Raw genomic sequence first — 23,553 nt, forward strand, 5'->3', positions numbered from 1 at the left:
TTTCATGTGCACTAAATTACTTAGCGATGGTGAATCATGGGGAAATGAGAAGGATTTTCTCATTCATTACCGAAATGGAAGATGGTTATAGATATGGTGCTTACTTCATAACATAATTTACACGTGTCCTACTACTGATTATTACTGACTTCTAATTAACCTGCCAGCTTTCACTAACGGCTAACAGTCTTATTAACTAACTGCTAACAAAGTGGGGCAGACTGGAATTTTTAGACCACCTATTTGGCGGGACCGGAGTTTATTGTTGGCTTTTTGGCTGGCAGGGCAGGGCGGATACAATCTCATCCAGCATTGCTGAACATCAAGATTTGTTGGAATAGAAAGTAGCAACTTTCATCTGTTGCAAATGTGGAAGATGAATGAATGAAAGTGTGACACATTGCTTTCCAATGCTTGATAGTACTTCACCCTGGTCCACATGAATACAATTTAATCAGCAGATAAATAATTTATTAAAAGATGTTTTAGTAAACAAAATTTAATCACAAAAAAATAAAATTTTTGTTAAAGAGTATTTTTGTAAAAAATAATTTTTTTTTTTTTTTAAAAAATGGATAAAGTTAACGTTAGTTTTTTTTTTTTTTGGTTTCAAGTTGACGTTAGTTAACACAAACAAAATTAAAATAGATTAAAGAGGAGGTTTTTTACAAATTATAAAGGAGGAGAGTGTATATTTTACAGAGAGGGAAAGGAAGTGTAATTTAGAGAGGAGAATGAAATTTTCTCTAAAAATAAATTAAACCACATGTATTTTATACACAAATATATTAGTAGTTAATTTAATAACTGATTTTAGTGTATGAATAGTATTTTTAAATTTCAAATACCCATATTTTTATAAACTGAATTAATCTTAATTTCAACTTAACTGAAGCCAAGCGAGATAGATACATAAAAAATAGAATAAATTACCTGATTTTTGAGGACTAACCGAAGCAACCTTGAAGGTGACATAAAGGAGAGCTTCAGTAGATATAATTCTCCATAAGAAACAAATGCCCAAATTTCGTAAGCACAAGACCTCTAAAGAACGACTAGTATCAGCCCCCAAATATATATACGCCGTTCACTTGTTCCATTTGTGCCCAAGATTTATATTTCTTTCTGGGGTTCCTATGGCAGTTGGATGGATGCAATGAGGCCTATCTAAAGCTTCAAATCTGGGGAACCATTTAGCTGAAGAGATCTAAGCTGATGAGCTGTGAGAACTAAGTGCTGTGGGAAGCGGGATGCAATGGGAAGAGAGATAAGAGTTGAGGTGGGTCAGAGCTTTTGCGAGATGCCAAACGGCAAATAGCGCCCTCAGCTGTGGCGGCACGCTATTCCTCTTCTTCATACAGTGGAGGGGCAACCACCAACATCTTCTTCCTGGAAGGTGAAGAATGTGAGATCATGTCAATATCCAGTTCAAGAGTTGCTTTCCTTTTCCCTGTTTGGGATTTTCTTTTCTTGAAACTTTCAATGTCTTGCTTAATCACCCAACATGCTCCAGAGCTAAGCACTCGGATATTATTAAAGTAACCACAACTGGGAACTAGCATTTGGAAGCGATTGTCTTGGCATAACTGGTCACTAAAACAGAAACCGTTCAGGCAGACAATGAACAATTGCTTAGAAGATGTCCCCGGCGACATCTTCAATAAACTCGTGTTGATGAATTCTTTACCGTTGCAGACCACCGATGGCTGTCCTTGTAAGAACGTGAAGCCATCTAATAGGAAACAGAGAGCAAGCGTCATGATTTCAGTTGAAGGGCAATTATGCGGGAATGACACTGATACTCCATCATCTTGTTCCTGATGCTCAAACCAAGCTGGAATTTCCTTCCCAGGGATCAACATTTGCAAGACATCTTCACGATCTTGGCTAGCTGATTCTGCAAAGCCACAACACGCCTTTGATATCGCATCATTCACGTTGGATGCATCCAGTGAATGACAACGCTGTGCCTGTAATTCTCGTAAACTTGATGGAAGCTCTGGTAAAACCTTCAGAAAACGACAATCATTTAGATTCAGACGTGTAAGCCTGGGAAGTTCATGGATACTTATTGGAACTCTTAAAAAATAGTTGCGCGATAAATCCAAATCCGTCAACGACGTTAAGTGGCCAAGATTGTAGCAAATGGTCGACTCTTTTCTAGAAGTGGGAAAACATCGGCGTAATTTCAGGGTACTCAAAGAGGTGAGGCGAGAGAGAGAACACAAAAGTCCAACTATATTTGGGTTGTCAGACTTATCATAAGCTGTGAGGGACTCTAACCCATGAGTGCTGTATGGAACACAACTAAGCTCCACAAATCTACTTAACTCTAACTTCTTTAGGCCAACGAAACATGCAAGTGATAAGGGAAGACTAGTAAGCTTTCTGCATCCACTCAAGTCCAACTCAGATACGCCACCCAACCTTCCAGGCGTCGTCGGTAACTCTTCTATACCTGTAAGTGTCAGATTAAGAATCGATAACTGTTTCATGCATTTCCCAAATTCTGGCAGTCTTCTCAAACTACTGCAGGAGAACAGATATAGTTTTTCGAGTGAACTCATCTCCAATTTATCAGCAAGTGTTTCAAGACTCTTACAGTTCATTAAATTCAATTCAACAAGGCTTTTGTGGTGTGCGAGAGATGGATGAATATAATTCAGCTCCTCACATCTATGAAGATTAAGTGTTTTAAGATTGGGCGCCCCAGAAAGATCTGGCGTTTGCTTCAGCTTGTCACAGAAGGATAGATTCAAGTGCTGTAACAGTCTTAGAACCTAAAAAAACAGACATAAAAGAAATACCACATGGTTACTATTTGTTGCTGGACATGTTTATGTAATAAAATTTCATAAGAGTTTTTCATGAAAAGGTCTACCTTCTTTCCATCCCATAACTGTACAATTTTGCTATAAGACAAATCAATTTCAACAAGTTCATATCTTCGATCTGTAAAGGGCAGAGTTTCCATTGGACAACCTTTCCAGTGCAAAACCTTTAATGTACAAGGAATATCGCAGAGAATGGGAACTTTCACACCATCTAAAATGAGAAGCTTTAGCTTGAATATATTTGAGAAAGATAAATCTCTTATATCCAAATCTCCCCAATTTCTTTCAATCTCCGAGTACATATTATATAGAACGATGCTATGAGTTGCTTCATTTTCCTACATAGAATATTTATTCAGTTTCAAATTCTTATCTTAACTCTATACATCATACAATTGTTAAAAAGAAAAAGGCAAGTACCTTGTTTTGTGCAAGTACAAGATCAACATCCGTGTAAGACCACAATCTACTTCGCCTGCTAGGATCATCACGAGACTCTTGAATTACAATATGTTTGCCCATATCTTCAAGCAGATCATGCATCCCCAACATATCGGCATACTTATCATCATTTATTATACTGAGCAAAGATTTATTTATTAAAGCAGAAATGCTAGCTTCAGCATGATAACCACACCTTCTCAATATATTTGTTACATAATCTTTCTCACGTCCTTTGAAAAAGCAAGCGATATCTAAAAAGATATTCTTTTCCGAATGATCTAAACCATCATAACTTATTTTCAATGTATTAAAAATTTTGTCATGAGGAAAGCTCTTTATTTTCTCAATAGCACTGCGCCAAACATCAATGGTTTGTCCACAAAGATGGGAACCCAATACTACGAGTGCCAACGGAAGACCATCACAATACTCAACCACTTCTTTGGACAAATCCATATACCCTTTTTCAGGTTTTGGCCTTTTAAAAGCTTTCAAACAAAAGAGTTCAAGTGCTTCATTTTGCTCTAACCCTTCAACCTTACAAATTCTATTGACTGCTCCGTGCACTTCTAGTACATGTTTATCTCTAGTTGTGATTATTATTCTGCTTCCAGGACCAAACCAATCTTTTTCACCAGCCAAATTCTCCAATAAGCCTCCATCGTCTACATCATCGAGAACTAGAAGGACCTTCTTGTGGCACAAAGAGTCACAAATTATAGCTTTTCCCTCAAACTCATCGTGGAAACTAGTATCAGAATTTATGTTCGTACGATCAAGAAGTTGTTTCTGGATTTGAACAATACCTCTTTTCTCACATGTCTCTCTTACATTGGCAAGAAAGCAACTAGCTTTAAATTCACTTCTAATGGTTTCATAGACTCTTCTAGAAATAGTTGTCTTACCTATGCCACCCATTCCACATATGCCAATGAAGCGAACATCATTCCCCCCAAGACCAATGTGTCTAACAACTTGTTCCAACCTTGAATCAATCCCTACTAGATTCTTCATAGAAGATGGTAATTTCATAATCAATCTTTCATGTATATGTTGAGCAATACTTTCAACGAGTATGGCCTCGTTCCTATACAAGAAAGCATTTTTTGTGTCAAGTTTGGCAATAATGAAAAACAAAATGAAGTAACAATAACCTTTCTTATAGAAAAAGAACTTCCAAGAATAGGAAAACAAAATCCTAAGGAGAATAATATAAGTGTTCCAAAATTTCTATTCTTTCTCAATTTGTTTAATAGTTTCCACTGCACATCTATTTAACTATCTATCTATCTATTAGAATACAAAAAATCTGATATCAAAGTTGTAGAGAGGTAAATTCTTGATAACTAAGATGATACCTGTCATTCTAATATTCCTTCCAACTCAATATCATTCTTCCTCCTCTAAACAATTATGTTACATCGTCTCTTAGATGTAAACAGATAGCATCACACCTTAAATGTAAACGAATTCATTACGACATTGGTTAATGGTTAATTGTTAGCTATAGAAGTTGATTTTTTTTTTTTTTTTGATAAGGGCTATAGAAGTCGAATATAACCTCATTAATTGATAGAAGTATAAAACCGGCGATTGGAATATGACTATACGTGTAAGTTTTAAAACTACTATAATCTGAAAGATATTTGATTTAGAACAGATCCAAATTATACAGCTCCAAGATTTAGATTTCGCTCACATCATTAAAGAAAGATGACAGTCTATATTCATATTTATGGCACGTAATATAGGACAGCAAAACAAATGAGTTTAATAGTGAGATAACTTACTTGAATTGTTCAGAGTTCCAATTTGAATAACTGGCAACTTGTTTTAACGCGTTTCTCCATCTTCTAACTCTGTCACTTTCTTGTCCAAATCTGAGTTCATGTTTCTTGAAAGCTTCTTCAAAGGCTCCTATTTGATGCCTGACGTCACAAGGCTTGACATGATAGAACACTGCCACAATCTGTAGCCCCAGGTTGTTGTTGCACTCAACAATCTTCTGGAGCTCATCCAAGCACCATCTGGAGGAAGCGTAGTTCGGTGAGAGAACTATCACACCAAACATAGACTCTTCAATTGCTATGAGGAGTTCATCTGAAATAAGATCGCCTTTGCGAAGATTCTTGTCATCAATGTAAGTTGTGATTCCCCTGTTGACAAGTGCGGCATAGAGATGGCTAGTGAATCCCTTGCGAGTGTCTTTTCCCCTAAAACTTAAGAACACCTTATAGGTGCATGGTCGTGGCATTAATGAGCTAGAAGAGGCTTCATCGCCTACAAAGGACGCCATACGTTTCAAGCTTGAAAAACTGTATCTCAAACAAGGCAACAGCAGAGTGGTGGTTGAGTAATGGTTTTATTACCCTTAGTTTTATTATTAGCAGACCGCTCAATAGGAATTTGTGTGAATCGAGAAAGGAAAGTGGAAGCTACTCGGTTGTGCTTAGGCTCCACGCGATGCTGAGTACTAAAAACTATTAAGTAAACATGCATGATGCACCACCTTTCATAAAAGGAAGTGTGGAAGAGATATACAAAAGAGTTGTAAAATTAAACATTATTTTTCTTTGCGAATTCTACTGTTCATGTTGTGAGAAGGAGGAAGGAAATTTTGTATAGAAAGTGCGCTCGACTTTGCAAATAAAGCGCCTAGAAATTAATAAAGTAAATGAAGCCTACATGTCGAATATGTGGTTCATTGTTGTAAATAATTAAACAAAATGGGGAATTGGTTCTTGCCTGGAAAGTATCGATGTATCATATATGAAATCAAATGTGATGTTGATGTGTACTGAAATAACTAATTAATCTGTTGCCAATGATTATAATATATTAATATGTTGTCTTTTGTGATATTTAAACAACACAACTTAAGAAAATGATCTTTCGCAGAAACTAATAAGAAAACTACTTTAATAGGATGATTCAATTAGTAATATAGAAAAGAAAAAATTATAACTTTCGAAGTATTTTATAAATTACAATATCCTGGATTTACAAAAATTAAGAATCGATCTACACAAATCAATTAAACGAGAGGTATACACCAAAATAAGACTAATATAAAAGAAATACAAAATATATATTATAAATAAATTAGTGTACTATTTTTGAGATTTAAAATATGTCCAAGCGCTTCACTAGTTTTGTTTTTGCTGAAGTGTTAACATTTTTCTCTGAGTTAGTTTGCTCATTAGTTGCTTTTCCATTTTGCTCAAATCTTGAATGTCTTGCTTACATGCAGGTTATTCTTTATCAGTAATCCCATATCAAAACACTTGGAAACTTAGAAGAATGCAATTAAATTAACATTACTGCTCCACTTGGCCTGCAGATTTTCCCCTTCCCTCTGTAATGAACATAAATCTGATTTGTTATGCTTGCCAAATCTCACTTCATGCTAATGCAACAGAAGTTAACAAACATCGTCAAGCTCTAGCTGCATCTTCATAACACCTCTCTCACCCATAAAAAGCAATTCCCTATAACCTCATTGCAACAAATTACACCATGAAACCCAGGTTAAAAGTCTTTCCAAAAACATTCAAACCAAAAAGTCGTAAACCCACCGCACATGAACATAAACACAGCCTCCAAATTCTCACATTACAGAAACTCTCCTACATGGCAATATAAGGTGGTTGCCTATGACACGATGTTACGTGACAATTAATGTACCTCAGTTTTTTTAACTTCATTAATTGGTCACCTAAAAAGGAACTAAGTTGATTCATATAGTTCAAAACAAACTGGGAGATTAATCGGGAATGGATTCTCTCAATTGTTAAAAAAAATTGAGAGTATAAAATGTAATGTCTAACTTTTTATTATTCTCTTTTTCATATTTATTCTTGGTCTTACTTATAAAATTAATGGTGGAAGATCACACCTTACTCTCTCAATTGTTAAAAAAAATTGAGAGAATCTATTCCCAGATTAATCATTACATAAAAATTAAGAGACCAATTTAATTGTTTTATAAGCTTGAGCCCGACAATATGTTTTCAATATTTTGTTGCCGAGGCATAGAGTGAGATTTTGACAAGCATAAGAAGACACATTCAAATTTGTTACAGAGAGAAGGAGATAATCTTACAGGGCCATGGAGAGTACCAATGCCAACTTAATTGTCTAATTCTCTAGGCTGCGTCTGATGTGATATAATTTAGAACTTTGATTATAATGTTCGGTTAGCTGTTATTTTTTATTTTTTGCTTTTGACAACTAAAAATTAAAAGATTTTTTTGCACTTATTCAACATGAGCTCCATTAATGGATTGTGAGAAAAATAAATTTTTTTTTATATAAATGATATATTAAAATAAAAATAAATTCTAAGAATAATAATTAAATTAAAAGTATGTGATGGATTGTGCGTGGGAGTATGTTATAAAGTATCAAAGAAGGAAAAATTAGAAGAGAAGAGAAATAGAGAAAGGGAGTTTGTGGTTTTAGAAAAAGAGTGGAAAAGGAATAAATGAAAGATAAAGGAATGAGAAATAGACATGGGTATTAGGAAAAGAGATTTTTGTTTTGTGTGAAAAATAAAATTAAGTAAAGAGTAAATTTTTTTACTAAATTTATAAAAAATATATATATATATATATATATATATATATATATATATGCATTGCACATAACAATTTTTTTTTTGATAGATTTTTCTTTTATTAAATTTAAAATGTAATCTTCATTATTCATCAAATTTTCAGTTTTCATTGTGTAGCATTACCTTTAGGAAAATGAGATATAGTTGGGGCATGTATGATGTATCCCACTTGACTAACTATTCTTTTTATTTTTATTTATTTATTTATTTATTTTATGTTTGGCTATTACATTTATAGTAGAGTTTATTATTAGCGCAACTTGTTTTTTGACCCTAAAAGTTAAATATCCATGCAACCGTCTTCATTGAATGACCATTTATACTATATATGTTAGCTTAGTAAATATATATGAGAGATACATGAAGACTTTTTCTCTGGCATGGCAGATGGCTCCATTATACTTAGATGAAAATAAATTACGTTACCGTGAAATAAATGTGGTTGAATGATTAGCAATCACGCTAGTTGGGTAAAACAAAAAGTACATAGAAACTAGGTACAGACGTACAATAAATTTTACATAAAGTTAATAATTAAAACTTATTAAAAAAATATTTTTTTGAGGAGTGTTATACATACAAGTTATTTTTATTTACAAGTCTTACAAGTTGGACCTAACACGCGCGTTACTGAACCATCTTCGCGTGTTTCATCTTCGTTTCCTTTATATGATTTGTATGGAAAAGCGTTATCTCTTTGCCTTCGATCTCCTTCTGTTTTTTTCGATTTTCATGGTTTCTGAAATCAAGTTTTGAAAATGATGGGACTTCAGAAATACACCTGAACGATTACAAAAATACACCCAAACGATTACAGAAATACATCCAAAGGATTACAGAAATACACCCAAACAGTTACAGAAATAAACCAAACGATTACAGAAATACACCCAAAGGATTACAGAAATACACCCAAAGGATTCAAGAAATACACCCAAAGGATTTAAGAAATACACCCAATATAGGGAGAGACAGTATATTTCTTCTTGAAATCAATACACCCAAAGGATTACAGAAATACACCCAAAGGATTACAAAAATATACCCAAAGGATTTAAGAAATACACCCAAAATTCGTTGAAGTACACTTTATGCATAATTCAGAACTCTTTCTCTTTTTCCTCTTCATCTTCTGCTGCTTCTTCTTCTTCAAAAACGATTTCAAAGCTTGACGTCAAAAAACAATGGGAATCGAGAATAACGAAGAAAGAAAACAAAGAGAAAAGCACGTAAATGAAGAAGAAGAAGAACAGGAAGAGGAAGAAGAACGTGTAAAAATTAGTAAAGCTAATTTTAGAAAATATATAAATAAATAATACCTAAATAAAATGAGAGGTAATAAACAATCTTAGTTTATAACCTTAGAATTTTAGTGGTTGAAAAAGAGAAGAATTATATACCTTTAATTGACGGATGGTTCATATTGAAGAGACTCACCTATAAATTGAGTTTTTCTTTAATTCATTTCAATTAAGTCATCCAGATAGAATAACATAATATTTCTTTGAGTAGTTTTCTCTTATATGTGATAGAGAGAAGTGTGTTCTCCTTTTGTCAAGAGAGAGTGTTATTGTAGTCTCCTTGTGATAGAGAGAAGTTGTAATTCTCAAAGAAAGTTATTCAATTGTTCCCATATTTTATACAAATTTATAATTTTTCATCTCTATATTTTGCTGTGTCATTTGTCTGGTACCTAACAGAACGTGCAGCGAAAAGAAGAAGGAGAAAGAGAAGGCAAGAAACGTACCTTGAATAATGTTTCTTCGTTTTTTCTGGTGATTTTGATGAAGGAGAAAGAGAAAACGAAAAGAGGAGAAGAAATTTCAATAAAAAAAGAGGGAGGAAGAGAAGAAAAAGAGACACAGAGAAAGAAGAAGAAGAAGAGGAAGAGGAAGAGGAAGAGGAAGAGGAAGCACGGAGAAAGAAGAAGAAGAAAAAGAGGCAAAAAAAAACGTGAAACAGCATGAATATAAATAACTTGTATGGCTTGTATGGAAAATCACTTGTATGTGGAGAATTACTCTATTTTTTTTTAGATTTTGAATATTATAGACTTTTTTATTATATTTTAAATATATTTTTTTAGTTTTAAATGTTTTTTTTTTTAGATTTTATATGTTTTTTTAATTGATTTTAGATGATTTTTTTGGATTTGTTTGGAGCCCAACTAATAATTGGCTATTGTTATGGTTGTCTCCCGAAATAGCATCAAGAAAGAGATCAGACAAGGTCATTCATATGACCGGGTCTGTTGACAAGGTCGTTGTCCAATACTCAACCTTAAAAGGTGAAAACAATGATTTCTCAGTCCATTAATTTCCTGTAGTGAAGGCATACACGTGCATATATATATATATATACACGCACTACATATGATGGATCTTCATTACTCATATCCCTTCTAAAGCTTTTGTGTTTTCGTACTCTCTTCTGAGCATCTTTCATTCGCTTCCCTCTACCTCCTCAACCACAACTTTGCCGCACATACAAATTAAATATCCAGTTATACAGTTTTGAAGCTTGCATTGATGACGGTACGTATGTCATCCGCTGTTGTAAGTGAAGCCTCTTCTTCTTCTACTCCTCCTCCACCAAGATCATGCACAAATCACGTGTTCTCGAGTTTCAGAGGAGAAGACAGGATTCATCACTAGCCATTTATATGCCGCACTGGACAGAAAGGGAATCACAATCTATAAAGATGACAAAAACCTTCCCCAAGGCGAGGCCATTTCAGATGAACTTCTCACAGCAATTGAAGAGTCAATGTTTGCGGTCGTCGTTCTGTCACCAAACTATGCTTCCTCTGCTTGGTGCTTGGATGAACTCCAAAAGATTGTTGAGTGCAAGAACAATCTGGGGCTACAGATTGTGCCAATTAATAGAAATGCAGAGCAATGAAAAAGATAAAGAAGGCTGAAGAAAATGTGTATATTTTCTTGAATTGAATGATTTTAGGGAGACAATATATATACATGGACAACTCTCATAACAAACCAAATCTTTCCGTATCATGATAGAAGATTCTTATTTCTAACAGAAAAGAAAAGGTCATCTAAATTCTAGAAACATTAAGAAGGTATAAAGAAAGAAAAAGACAAAAGACAGAATTTACAAATAGAATAGAGAGAAAAAGACAAAAATTGATCATTCTATTTGGTCTTGCCTATTGTTGGAATTTTGTGTGCCTTGGGCCTGAAGTGTTGATGAATTTGATATGCTCCCGCAAGCTGGAGGATGGTAGATGTCTAAAATCCCCAGCTTGAAAAGATTGGCATGAAAAGGATGCTTTGGGAGAGCTTTTGTAAACATATCGGCTAGCTGATCTGAGGATGGGACTGGAAGCAGTTTCATGATGCCGGCTTGGGCTTTTTGCCGGACAAGGTGGCAATCAACTTCAAGGTGCTTCGTTCGCTCATGGAAAACAGGATTTGCCGCAATGTAGAGGGCACTCTGGTTATCACAGAATAATACAGGTGGACGATCGCAAGATATGTGAAGAAATTGCAATAAGTTCAGAATCCATAGAAGCTCACAGGTGGTGTTTGCAAGGGCGCGATACTCAGCTTCGGTGGAGGATCGAGCCACTGTTGTCTGCTTCTTTGTTTTCCAAGAAACCAAAGATTTTCCTAAGAAGAAGCAATATCCAGTTAAGGAGCGTCTAGTGTCGGGACAGCCGGCCCAGTCAGAATCACTGAATCCAAAAATTTGGAAGTCAGAGTCTCTAGGATAGAATAAGCCTCGACCGGGATTGTTCTTCAAATATTTGAGCACTCGAATTGCAGCTGTGTAATGCATCTGAGTTGGAGAAGTCATGAATTGACTTAATTGCTGGGTTGCATAGGTGATATCTGGTCTTGTAGTAGTGAGATATATGAGGCGTCCAACTAATCGGCGATACACCAAAGGATCAGGAAGAAGAGGGATGTCATCTTGAAACAATTTAGTTGTGATGTCCATAGGAGAACTAACAGGTTTTGCACCTAGCAATCCAGAGTCAGATAACACGTCAATGCAATATTTATGTTGTGAGAGGGAAATTCCTTTTGAGGAATGGGCTACCTCAATACCAAGAAAGTACTTCAAGGTACCAAGATCCTTAATTTTGAAATGTGCATCCAAAGTACGCTTGATAGCTGCTAATTCAGAAACTGAACTGCCAGTGATGACAATGTCATCAACATAGACCAATAGAATAGAAATTTTATTGCCCAAAAATTTAACAAAAAGGCTATAATCAAAGACAGTCTGCTGATACCCACAAGACATCAAGAGTACAGAAAGCTTGTCATACCACATTCGGCTCGATTGTTTCAGTCCATATAAGGATTTGTGAAGACGACAGCAGATCCTTGGATTACTGAGAGTGAGGCCGGGAGGTGGATCCATATACACAACTTTAGTAAGATCGCCATGAAGAAAAGCGTTATTGACGTCGAGCTGATGGATTGGCCACTTTCGGATGGAAGCAATGGCTAAGACCAGTCTAATAGTGGTAGGTTTCACCACTGGGGAAAAGGTCTCCAGAAAATCTATGCCCTCTGTCTGCGTAAATCCTTTTGCTACTAACCGTGCTTTGTAACGCTCAATGGACCCATCTGGATGCCTTTTAATTTTGAAAACCCATTTGCAGCCTATGGGTTTCACTCGTGGAGGGCAATCCACCAGAGACCATGTTTGGTTCAAATCCAAAGCAACAAGTTCCTCTTTCATGGCGGCACGCCACTGAGGGGATTGATTTGCTTCTTGAAAAGACCGAGGTTCATGGTCAGAGTATAAAGATGATAATAAGCTTTTGTAACTGGCTGAGAAATTTGAGAGAGAGAGGACAGAAGAAATTGGATATCGAGTTCTTGAGGGTGTTGACGTGGATGAATGAAGAGAGGCGTTGCATACGTAGTCTTGAAGGTGTATGGGTGGCCTGGTGGCACGGGAACTTTGTCGCAGTGGTGGCATGGGAGGGGCGGTGGTCTTGGGTGAGGTAGAAGATGGGGTATCGGTCGATGTTGATGAGTTTGGAGTGGTAGGGGAGGACGGTAAAGGAGTAGGTGTGGAATTGGTAGGTTGTGTATGGTGGTCTTGGAGAAGGGTTGAGGGCACAGTGGAGGGGTCAGTAATGGCTGCTGGGGATTGAACATAAGGAGGGTAGTTAGGGCACGTTGTGGAGTCTGAGAGAGATAAGGGGGGAGTGATTGGATCATGGGTCAAGGGTTGTGGCCCAATAGGTAAGGAGGGTATTGTTGGAATTTTATGTGGGCCTATCTCATTTTGTGTAGTGTTTAGGAATGGGGTGTTTTCAGCTGGTGGTGTTGGGCTGAGTATTTGTCTTTGTTTGTGATTTATAGAAAAGGGAAAAGTTTGCTCATAAAACACAACATTTCTGGACACCATAAATTTCTTTTGATCCAAAAGATAAACAATGAATCCCTTTGTACCTATTTGATAACCAAGAAAAATGGCTTTGTGAGCCCTTTGATCAAATTTGGAACGATGGTTGAGAAGGGGTGAAACAAAACAAAGACAACCAAAAACTTTGAGATCATTGTAGTTAAATGCTTTGTTAAGCAAAGTTTCAAAAGGAGTTTTAAAATCAAGAATAGAAGAGGGAACTCTATTTATTAAATAAACTGCATGGTTTATAGCATAAGACCAAAAATTAAGGGGCAAATTAGATTGAAACATTAAGGCTCTTGCTACATTTAATATATGTTGATGTTTACGTTCGACACGCCCATTTTGTTGGGGAGTCTCAACACAACTTCGTTGATGAAGAATCCCCTTTGACAAGTAAAAATTTGGGATTAAAAATTCCGGGCCATTGTCTGAACGAATTGTTTTAACTTTAGAGTCAAATTGTGTTTCAACATGAGCAACAAAATTGATGACATGTTGAGAAACCTCATTCTTGGATTTTAGTAAAATAATCCAAGTGAATCGACTAAAATCATCCACAATAGTTAGAAAATATTTGTGGTTGTGGATTGAATTTTGTCTAAAAGGTCCCCATATGTCAAGATGCAATAGATCAAAAGGAGCATGAGCACGATTATAAATAATGGAAAAAGAAGGTTTCTTTTGCTTTGAGAAATGGCATACATCACATGCTTCATTTTCATGATTCAAGGAAATAAAAGGATATTGTTTATGTAAATGCTAAGACGGTGTCCAGAAAGATGTCCTAATCTAAAATGCCATAGGTTGGAGGTGTGGATTGAAGCAATATGTGTGGGATGGATGTCGTTTGATGAATTTGTAGTAGACTTCTTGTCTAACACATACAACCCATCTCTTAATTCACCCAAACCAATCATCCTCGATTTGCTCGATTCCTGTATGAGACAATAAAATTGAGAGAAAATAAGTTCACAAGGTAATGTAGAAGTGAGCTTAGACACTGAGATAAGATTAAAATGAAATTGAGGTAAATATAATGCATGAATAATAGTCAAAGAAGATGAAAATTTAACTATTCCTCTGTAATGTGCAGTAGCATTTGAACCGTTGGGCATGTGAACAAGAATAGGTTTTATTTTTGTGTATGAGACAAAAAAAGATAAATTAGAGCAAATATGATCACTAGCACCAGAATCTATGATCCAAGTATCACTAAAAGTTTTTGAAAAATCTTTGTTTAAAATAGAAAAGGTTTTTGCAGAACAAAGGATATGTGTACGTGGACTGGGAAGAAGCCCAGATTGGGAGGAGGAGGAACCCTTATCATCTTTAGTCTCTGGCACATGGGCCTCGGCCTGCTTCAAGTAAGCCATCAGAGTGTTATGTTGCTGTGGAGTAAGGCCCAAAAGAGGTTCTGGAGTGCTACCCGTTACTGCCCTATTTCCTTGCAACTGGGCATGTGAATGAGAGGAAGATGTCACGGTCATGGCGGCGCTACTGCTGGAGGAAGCTGCTCGGTCTGGGAGGCGTGGATGACCGGGGTATCGCGGGTGACTGGGTGGATACCCATGCTTTCCATAGCACACATCGACAGTGTGCCCCACCCGGCCGCAAAAGGTACACTGCTTGTTAGAGCCAACACCACGCCCTTGGGAGTAACCGCCGCGGCCTCGCCCTGGTGCAGGACGGCGAGTATTGACAGCAGCAGCGAGTAGGCGTTGATCATCTAGGATTCCAGAAGCGATTTGAAGATTTCGCTCCTGCTGGATCACCATTGCGAAGACTCGAGTAATTGGAGGCAGAGGGTCGAGCATCAAAACTTGTGAGCGAACAACAGCGTATCTTTCATCCAGCCCTTTCAAAAAACGAATTACAAAATCTTGATTTCGATGCTTCTTAGCTGGACAGCTACACGGAGGTAGGGGTCTAGCATTCTCCAGCTCTTCCCAGAGGGTTTTCAGAGAGGTAAAGAAATCTGTCACTGATTGATTTTCTTGCTTGAGTCCGTATACTTCTTCTTGTAGTTCTGCGATTCGCAACAAATCAATCTGTGAAAAACGTTCTCGTAGGTCTTCCCATACAGTGGAGGCGGTTGAGAAGTATATGACGCTTTGAGTGATGGAAGGGGAAAGAGAATGGAACAACCATGATAGAACGAGACTGTTACATCTTTCCCAGGCAGGAAAGGTGGGATCCTCAGGAGAGGGCATGGGGATGGTTCCTGTGAGGAATCCATGCTTATTCTTCATGATGACGGCCATGGAGAAAGCACGACTCCATGAGTGGTAATTGTTGGCAGTGAGCAGTGGTGTTACCAGAACAGAAGTGGGACTCTCACTAGGATGTATGTAAAAAGGGTTGGATGTGTCTGTGGAGGAAGAAGAAATAGCTTCTGCATTTGTATTTGTAGAGCTAGAAGAAGAAGAAGAAGAAGAGTGTGGTGTGTTTGGGTTAGTGGTCTTGGCCATTGGGTATCAGCAGAGCTTCTTTAAAGAAGCTCTGATACCATAATAGAAATGCAGAGCAATGAAAAAGATAAAGAAGGCTGAAGAAAATGTATATATTTTCTTGAATTGAATGATTTTAGGGAGACAATATATATACATGGACAACTCTCATAACAAACCAAATCTTTCCGTATCATGATAGAAGATTCCTATTTCTAACAGAAAAGAAAAGGTCATCTAAATTCTAGAAACATTAAGAAGGTATAAAGAAAGAAAAAGACAAAAGACAGAATTTACAAATAGAATAGAGAGAAAAAGACAAAAATTGATCATTCTATTTGGTCTTGCCTATTGTTGGAATTTTGTGTGCCTTGGGCCTGAAGTGTTGATGAATTTGATACCAATGTTCTATGGTGTGGACCCTTCTGATGTGAGGCACCAAATAGAAACCTTTGAGGATGCATTCAGGAATCATGAAGGGAAATTTGGAGGAGACAGTGAAAAGGTCAAGCGATGGAGAGAAGCCTTAATACAAGTTGCCAGTTACGCTGGATGGGACTCCAACAATCAGTTAAGCCAAACTCATCACTAATTTCGTTTTCTGTTGCAAATTATGTGGATAAAACACACATCATATATCATATGAGAATAATTTAGAAAGAAAATTTAGTGAAAAATAAAGTTTTGTTTAATAATTAGCCAAATATTTTAGAACAGAAAGTATAGGAAGCTAATGGCCTAAGCGTACAATGTGTACAATAGAGGTTTAGGAAGTATTAGAGATATGACCATTAGTGTTACATTGTCTTGTCAGGTTACGCTTTTAGGATGAGTGGTTTCAGATATGGTATTAGAGTTCTAGATTTGAAAGGTTAAGAGTTTGATCCTTGGTGAACCCCAAAATTAGGTTAAATTTTTGGGATAAGTGACTTTATGACATAAGATGTTTATTATCCTTGGTATCCGGATGGTTAATGTTCATTTTATTCATGGACCAAAGATTTAGCTCATTGTACACATGGTACACTTAGGTCATTGGCTCCCTAGCACTACATATTTTAGAATGATTGAATTACTGTTATGTATCAGGAAAAATAAAGTTAAATATAACTCTTTTGAATAATTTTATTTTATAATGATAAAATATTTTTTTGTGAGAAATTTCTTTTCTTTTGCCTTTTATGGAATTTTTAAATTTTAAATATAGTTTTGGATAAATAAAAATCTAATATAATTGGGTCAAATATTTTAAAATAACATAAAAAATCTCATAAAATAAAAATATTTTTATTATGTAAACTGAATGCTAATTTAGGTAAAATAGGTAATGTAGGCCTTTAAGAAATGACCTGCTATTAGAAAATAAAATAGTATATTATTCTTTTTGTATTTTTTTTGTAATATAAGTAATTAATCTGAAAATTTAGAAAAATGTTATTAATTATTAGGTTAATTTTTTAAATCTCAACCATTTATACAAAATAAAAATAAAAGAATAAAATAAAATTGTCTAATTAACAAAAAATTTTATTTAATGAGAAATGTTTAAGAAATATTGGCATATTAATATCAATATAAGTAAACTAATTAATGAAACTTAGCTTTTATTCAGCTAATGATCATTAAATAAAAAACACATTTTAAAATTTAATGTCTCATTTTTTTTATCTTCTATATTTATCATACAAAATCAACTAAAAATACATTTAAATTTAAAACGAAATTTAAATTTTAATCTCTAAATCCAAAATGCTAAACTTAAAATTCTAAATTCTAAATCCAAAATTCTAAATTCTAAATTCCAAAGTCTAAACACTAAATCATAATCTATAATCTCTAAATTCTAAAGCTTAATCTTTAAACTCTATATTTTTTTATTCTAACATTTGTTTTTAATAGGGTGTGGTTAAATAATAATAATAATATATTGATGATATCAGACATTAATTAGCAACCCAATTCATATAATTAATTTTGAGATAGAGGTTCGGTGAATGAGAAAGATTTTAGAAAGGAAGATCAAATTTCATTTGAATTTGAGGTTAGTTTTATAAAAAATTGAAAAATGAATATATAAAAATTAATATAAGTAATTTTTTAGATTTAAAAATTAATTAAAGACTGAGCAATTATTGAATAAATAGCATTTCTTTACTACTATTAAACAAAAATAATTGAAGAAACAACTTTACCCGGCATAATAAGCTAAAATATTTATCACTTTCTCTGTTTCTCATCTTTTCTATCTCATCTTTTCCCTAACAACGGGACTTAGAGCACATACATACAAAGCACTATTTTTTAAAAAGCATTCTTTCCTATATAGGCAAGATGAGGCGACGATCGTCGAAAGCATTGCCCAACACATACATACAAAGCTCTTCCCAAAATTGCCACCCTCTGATGAAAAACTTGTTGGGATTGCTTCAAAGGTGGAGGAAGTGATTAAACTTGCAGATATTAGGGTGAATGATGTCCGTTTTATAGGCATATGGGGCATGGGTGGCATTGGTAAGACAACTATCGCCCATGCAGTCTATAAATCTATGGAAGATAACGAATTCAAAGTTTGTTGTTTTCTTGAAATTATTAGAGAGAACTGCAAGAAAAAGGGATTAGTAGTCCAAGTACAAATGGACCTTCTTGCTCAATGTCACATTAAGTGTAAGTTAGATAATGAGAATCAGGGGAGAGAAGTAATAAAAAACGCTTTATGCAAAAAGAAAGTTCTCCTTGTTCTTGACGACGCAAGTGATATAAGCCAATTGGATAATTTGGCTGGAAAGCGAGGTTGGTTTGGTCTTGGAAGTAGAGTAATAATTACAACTAGAGATATGCACCTACTTAAAAGGCATGCAGTGCATGCAACTTATGAGGTTCAAACTTTAGTCCAAGAAGAAGCCCTTCGTTTCTTTTGTTTAAATTCCTTTAATCAGGACCAACCTAATGAAGGTTATTTGGAAATATCCCAAGAAATTGTTGAGCATTCCGGTTGTCTACCATTAGCACTTAAGGTATTGGGTAAACATTTTAATGGAAGCAGAGACATCGGTTATTGGCGTAGTGAGTTGGAAAAACTAAAAAATGGTCTAGATCTAGATATTGGAAAAAGGTATAAAAATAATCTAAAAATAAGCTATGATGGCTTAGATTCTGTACAAAAGAAATTTTTTTAGACATTGCCTGCTTCTTTAAGGGAGAGCGTAAAAAGAGAGTTACTGATTTATTAGTAACTTGTCGTGGCTATAATCCAGAGGCTGATATTAAAGTTTTGATTGAAAGATCTTTGGTTACTATAGTATCTGATAAGTTGGAGATGCATGACTTGCTACAAGAAATGGGTAGAGACATTGTAAACCAGTCTCCAAATGATGGTAGCCAGCTTAGCAGGTTGTGGTCTGCCAATCATATCAATCGTGTACTCAAACAGAACAAGGTACGTGCCAATTTTTCCAAAAAATGTTGAGACGTGTGAATTATGATGCTTCATGCTCTAGTTCACTTATTCTCAAATTATGGCCACCAAATTCATTCTCTTCTTAGACTCAAGTTTACTCATATTTAATTATTTACTATATAAATTAAAAACACTTTACACATTTTTTTATCTTCTCTCATTTAATTTTATATACCTCTTACTCTTTTTCTTTTTCTCTTTCATTTTTCTTAATATTTTGCACAATTATTTTTATAATCAAAATTCTATTTCTTATTTTGCTAAACAATTGGCTCATTATGTATTAGAACATAAATTTCTTAAAACACTAAAATGTATGCTTTTATAATTTTTATTTGTTTTTGTCTAATTGTGTTCATTGATTATATCTTATCTTTGTCATTTATATATATATATATATATATATATATATATATATATATATATATCACTTTATTTAATATTTTAACAATTTATAGTTTATAATAATAATAATAATAATAATAATAATAATAATAATAATAATAATAATAATAATGTCAAAAATGTATTATGAAAAATAAAATTAAAAAATTAAATATTTTTTTAGTTATGAAAATATTATGTACGCATTTATATTACATTTGATAGTGTTAGTCTTGCATTAAAGTATTGAAATATAGCTTAAAAAGACCAAAAAAATATAATAAATAAAAATGACTAATTAAAAAGAATAAAAATAAAAATAATTATATTAAATTATAACTATATTAAGTATATACTAAAAATTACCATTAAATCAATCATCCGTAAAGTACATATTAAAATGTAAAACATAGAAAATGAGCTAAAAACACACATACATTCATATACATATACATAATGGTTTATTGAATTACTAGTTTTTTGTGTGCACATAAATTTTTGATAAACTTAAATGAACAAATTTTAATTAACTATTTTCATAATTTTCTGATAATTAATAACAAGATTGCATTTCCTCTGGTTGTCTTTCTTCGTAGGGAGTTAAAGAAACAGAGAGTATCTTCATAAAGTTTTGTGGGGACGGACTTGATGTGCGCGGGAGAAGTTTAGTTTTCTCATCAAATATGTGCAAGCTGAAGTTGCTCATTTTAGATGGTGTCACAGCTCACATAATCACCAATATTCCTACTTCCTTAGAAGTTCTTCGCTGGACAGAATGTCCAATGGAAAGTTTGCCCCTTAAGGAAGATGAACACTATGAACTTGTTGAAATTGATTTGTCCAGCAAAATTAAACACGTGTGGCATGGCAAAAAGGTGAACCTTTTCAAAAGTGCTTTATCAAATTTTATTGGATTAACATTTGCGACAAAAATATATTAACGCTAGCTATCGTTTTTTTTGGAGCAATGCTAGGGGCCAGCAATTTTTGTGATTGCTAAAACACTTAGATCTGTCAGAGTGCAAGCAGCTGAAGCAAACGCCAGATCTTTCTGGGGCTCCCAATCTGGAAAAACTTCATCTTTCAAGTTGTTGTGAGCTGAATGATATTCATTCATCCCTGGCAGTCCACAAGAGCCTTGTTGAATTGAATTTAAGAGAATGCCCAAAGCTTAGAACTCTTGCAGTTGGTAAATTGGAGATGAGTTCCCTCCGCGAACTTGATCTTAGCCAATGCGTGAATTTGAAGAAACTCCCAGAATTTGGAGAATGCATGACAAAGTTAGCATGTCTTTCTTTGTGTGATACACCCATAGAAGGGCTACCCACGACCACGAGCACTGGATGGTTAAAGAGTCTCTCTGAGTTGCACTTAACTATATGCAGGAAACATTGTACTTTCAAAGCTACATGTATGCCTCTGCGCACAAATCCTGGATGCAAGTCATGCAGCGCTTGTGGCTCCTTATCATCACTTGGAACTTTAGGTGGCCTAACCACGTTGAGGTTATGGGGATGCCAATCCCCTGCCTGCTTGAATGATTCTGTTTCTGATGATTGTCCAAATCTCATTGAACTTTTGCTTTCTCTCAAGAGTCAAACCCGTTTGACCACCCTGCAATTATTCCAATGCTTTCCCAAATCTAGAGACTTGACCACTTTCGATATTGGCGAGTTAGAGTCATTGACGGATTTGGATCTATCTTATAACAAATTTGCTAGGGTTCCAATTAGTATATATAATCATCCCAAGCTAAGACGTCTGAAGCTAGATAACTGCCATAATCTGGAGGTTCTGCCAGAGCTTCCACCAAGTCTGAGAGAGTTACACGCACGGGATTGTGGATCACTGCATCCATCCAGTTGCTTATCTATATTAAAGGCGTGTTGTGTCTTTGCAGCAGAAGCAGCATCAGAGAGGGGAGATGGTGATGACGTCCTGCAAATGCAAATTCTGACGTCAGGGGAGGAAATACCGCCATGGTTTGATCGTCGGGGAGAAGATAACAGCGTATTAGTCCCATCCCCACGTTACGAAGGAAATGCCATCGCACTTGGTCTCTGTTTCCGGTTTCGCGGCAATTGGACTTCGTCATTTCCCGCACATCCTTCGCTGACCTTCTGATGGTTCTAGTTGAACTTGAGAAGGGGGTTGAATCAAGTTAGCTTAAAACTTTAAGTTTCAAACTCTGTTTTTGCTGTTATTCGAGTTGCAGGAGATTATTTGAAATAGTCTCATACGCAGAACATTAAAGGAGCAGAGAAGAGGAGAAAGAGGCCAGCATGTATCCTGGTTCGGATTCTCAGAGCCATGAATCCTACGTCCAGTCTCCACCACAAACCATGGTGGAATTTCCACTATAATTCTCAGATTATATACACCAATACTATTGAATTAATTCCTAATCCAACTAGTATCTACCCCTAAGCTTTCTTCTCCAAAGCTTAGCAACCCCAAAGTGCTATCCCAACTTGGAAGGGGAATCTCCACAGATTCAATTCTCACCAAGTGCTAACCCAACTTGGCAAGGGGAACTAATCCTAGTTCATAAACCCAAATTACATCAGAAAAACAAGCAGTGGCTATTTTGCATCACTCTTGCCTTTTCTCTCTTGGCTTTTGATCCTCACATAATTGCCTTTTTCAAAACAAAAAATAACGCAAGACAGCCATAACAAAAATCAGAATTAAGCTTGAGTAGAAGAAAGAGATTCCTGCTCTATGTTAGAGATGGTGCTCTGAAATGTGTGTGCTCTCTTCCTTGTCTTGAAATGTTGAAGTGAGGCATGTTATATATCTTCAGCTAGGCTTCATTGTAGCTTCATCCTCTTTTGCTTTTCCTTGCTGCCCGTTGGAGTGGTCCTTGATGGCATGCAGTCCTTTCTTCATTTTGCTCCACCTCCCCTGCTGTCCAAGGAGCTTCACCACTACCTCTGCTGTCCTTGGTGTTTCTTTCTTCCTTGGCATGTTCCTCTTTTCCATTCTGCTCCATTTCCTTGCTGCTGCTATATGCAAGTTTGTGTTTTTGCATAACCACGATTCATAGTAGTGCTTTGCTGATGTCCTTGGGTTATTGTGTATGCCCTTTGTGTCCTTGCTTGCTTTTGCAGAGCCACACTTGTCCTTGCATGAATACAGCTGTCCTCATATTGCTTTTAGCAAATATATACATAATTATTTAATGTTTGCTGAACGGTGCTATGAGGAATTGTTGGACTTGTTTACTGCATTAAGGAACAATGTGAGCTGTTTTTCTATTTGCTGTGATGGGCTGATGTAGCATAAACTAGTATACTTGGGCCTGCCACAATAAAGCACACATTAAACACTATTGGGCTTTCAACCCAATTGAATGTTTGTCATCATAGTGTAACCCAAAATCAAACTAGGCTCAACAATCTCCCCCTTGATGACAAACATGATAAAATAGGGAAATTAAAAACAAATTTAAATGAGTTAAGAACACTTCCCTTTGATGACATTCGGATTGTGAGTTGCTCCCCCTGAATGCTAGCATTACTCCTCCTTGATCATGGCTTACATCTTTTTCTGAACAAAACTTAAAAACAGCCAAGACCAATATTTCCAAACAATATATCACAGTAATGAAAGCACAGAGCAATTAACACTAAGCACAACACAGGATAAGTCATAGCACCACAAAACATTGTTCTTAACTATTACTATTAATCCCTAAGCCAAAACTAACATTCCTTTTCTTTTCTCCCCCTTTTGTCATCAAGGGAGGAAAGGAAAAAAAACCTGCACAAAATTTGTTGGTGGCTAGTGCATATAGTCCAAGTAGCAGAGTGGTTTAAGTCTGTTACAGTCATCCAAAAGAAAGTAAAATAAACAAGAGCAAAACGAAAACAAGTCATATTCGCATATGAGATAACAAGAGCTAGGCATCAGAGTTGGATTCATCAGAGGTTCCATCATCCTCCCCCTCATTGTCAGATGTAGTGAGGCCAACCTCAA

The 23,553-nt window shown here is 35.5% G+C and overlaps 2 protein-coding genes and 1 pseudogene across 4 annotated transcripts; 1 reads left to right on the top strand and 2 right to left on the bottom strand.

Moving 5' to 3' along the window:
* Positions 1-37: 37 nt before the first annotated feature.
* On the bottom strand, positions 38-5,920 carry LOC107635064 (TMV resistance protein N-like). 3 transcript variants are annotated; one of them, XM_088485203.1, is made up of 6 exons: positions 5,069-5,920; positions 3,255-4,365; positions 2,882-3,172; positions 2,603-2,780; positions 934-2,458; positions 38-430 (listed from the first exon to the last, which is right to left on the bottom strand). In XM_088485203.1, the coding sequence occupies exons 1-5, from the start codon at positions 5,572-5,574 to the stop codon at positions 1,341-1,343; spliced, it is 3,204 nt and encodes a 1,067-aa protein (XP_088341329.1). In that variant the 5' UTR covers positions 5,575-5,920; the 3' UTR covers positions 38-430; positions 934-1,340. The 3 variants fall into 3 exon arrangements, with proteins under 3 accessions (XP_088341329.1, XP_016193912.2, XP_088341331.1); XM_016338426.3 differs by having other exon boundaries at positions 934-2,780; XM_088485205.1 differs by lacking the exon at positions 2,882-3,172 and having other exon boundaries at positions 934-2,780.
* Positions 5,921-10,433: 4,513 nt separating this feature from the next.
* On the top strand, positions 10,434-21,699 carry LOC107637136 (disease resistance protein Roq1-like; annotated as a pseudogene).
* On the bottom strand, positions 11,041-15,755 carry LOC148569342 (uncharacterized). Its single transcript, XM_088483575.1, has 2 exons — positions 14,567-15,755; positions 11,041-13,061 (listed from the first exon to the last, which is right to left on the bottom strand). The coding sequence occupies exons 1-2, from the start codon at positions 15,753-15,755 to the stop codon at positions 11,041-11,043; spliced, it is 3,210 nt and encodes a 1,069-aa protein (XP_088339701.1).
* Positions 21,700-23,553: the final 1,854 nt, after the last annotated feature.

This window comes from Arachis ipaensis, chromosome B4, assembly GCF_059453495.1.
Source record: "Arachis ipaensis isolate K30076 ecotype BB chromosome B4, ASM5945349v1, whole genome shotgun sequence".
NCBI classification, from domain to species: domain Eukaryota; kingdom Viridiplantae; phylum Streptophyta; class Magnoliopsida; order Fabales; family Fabaceae; genus Arachis; species Arachis ipaensis.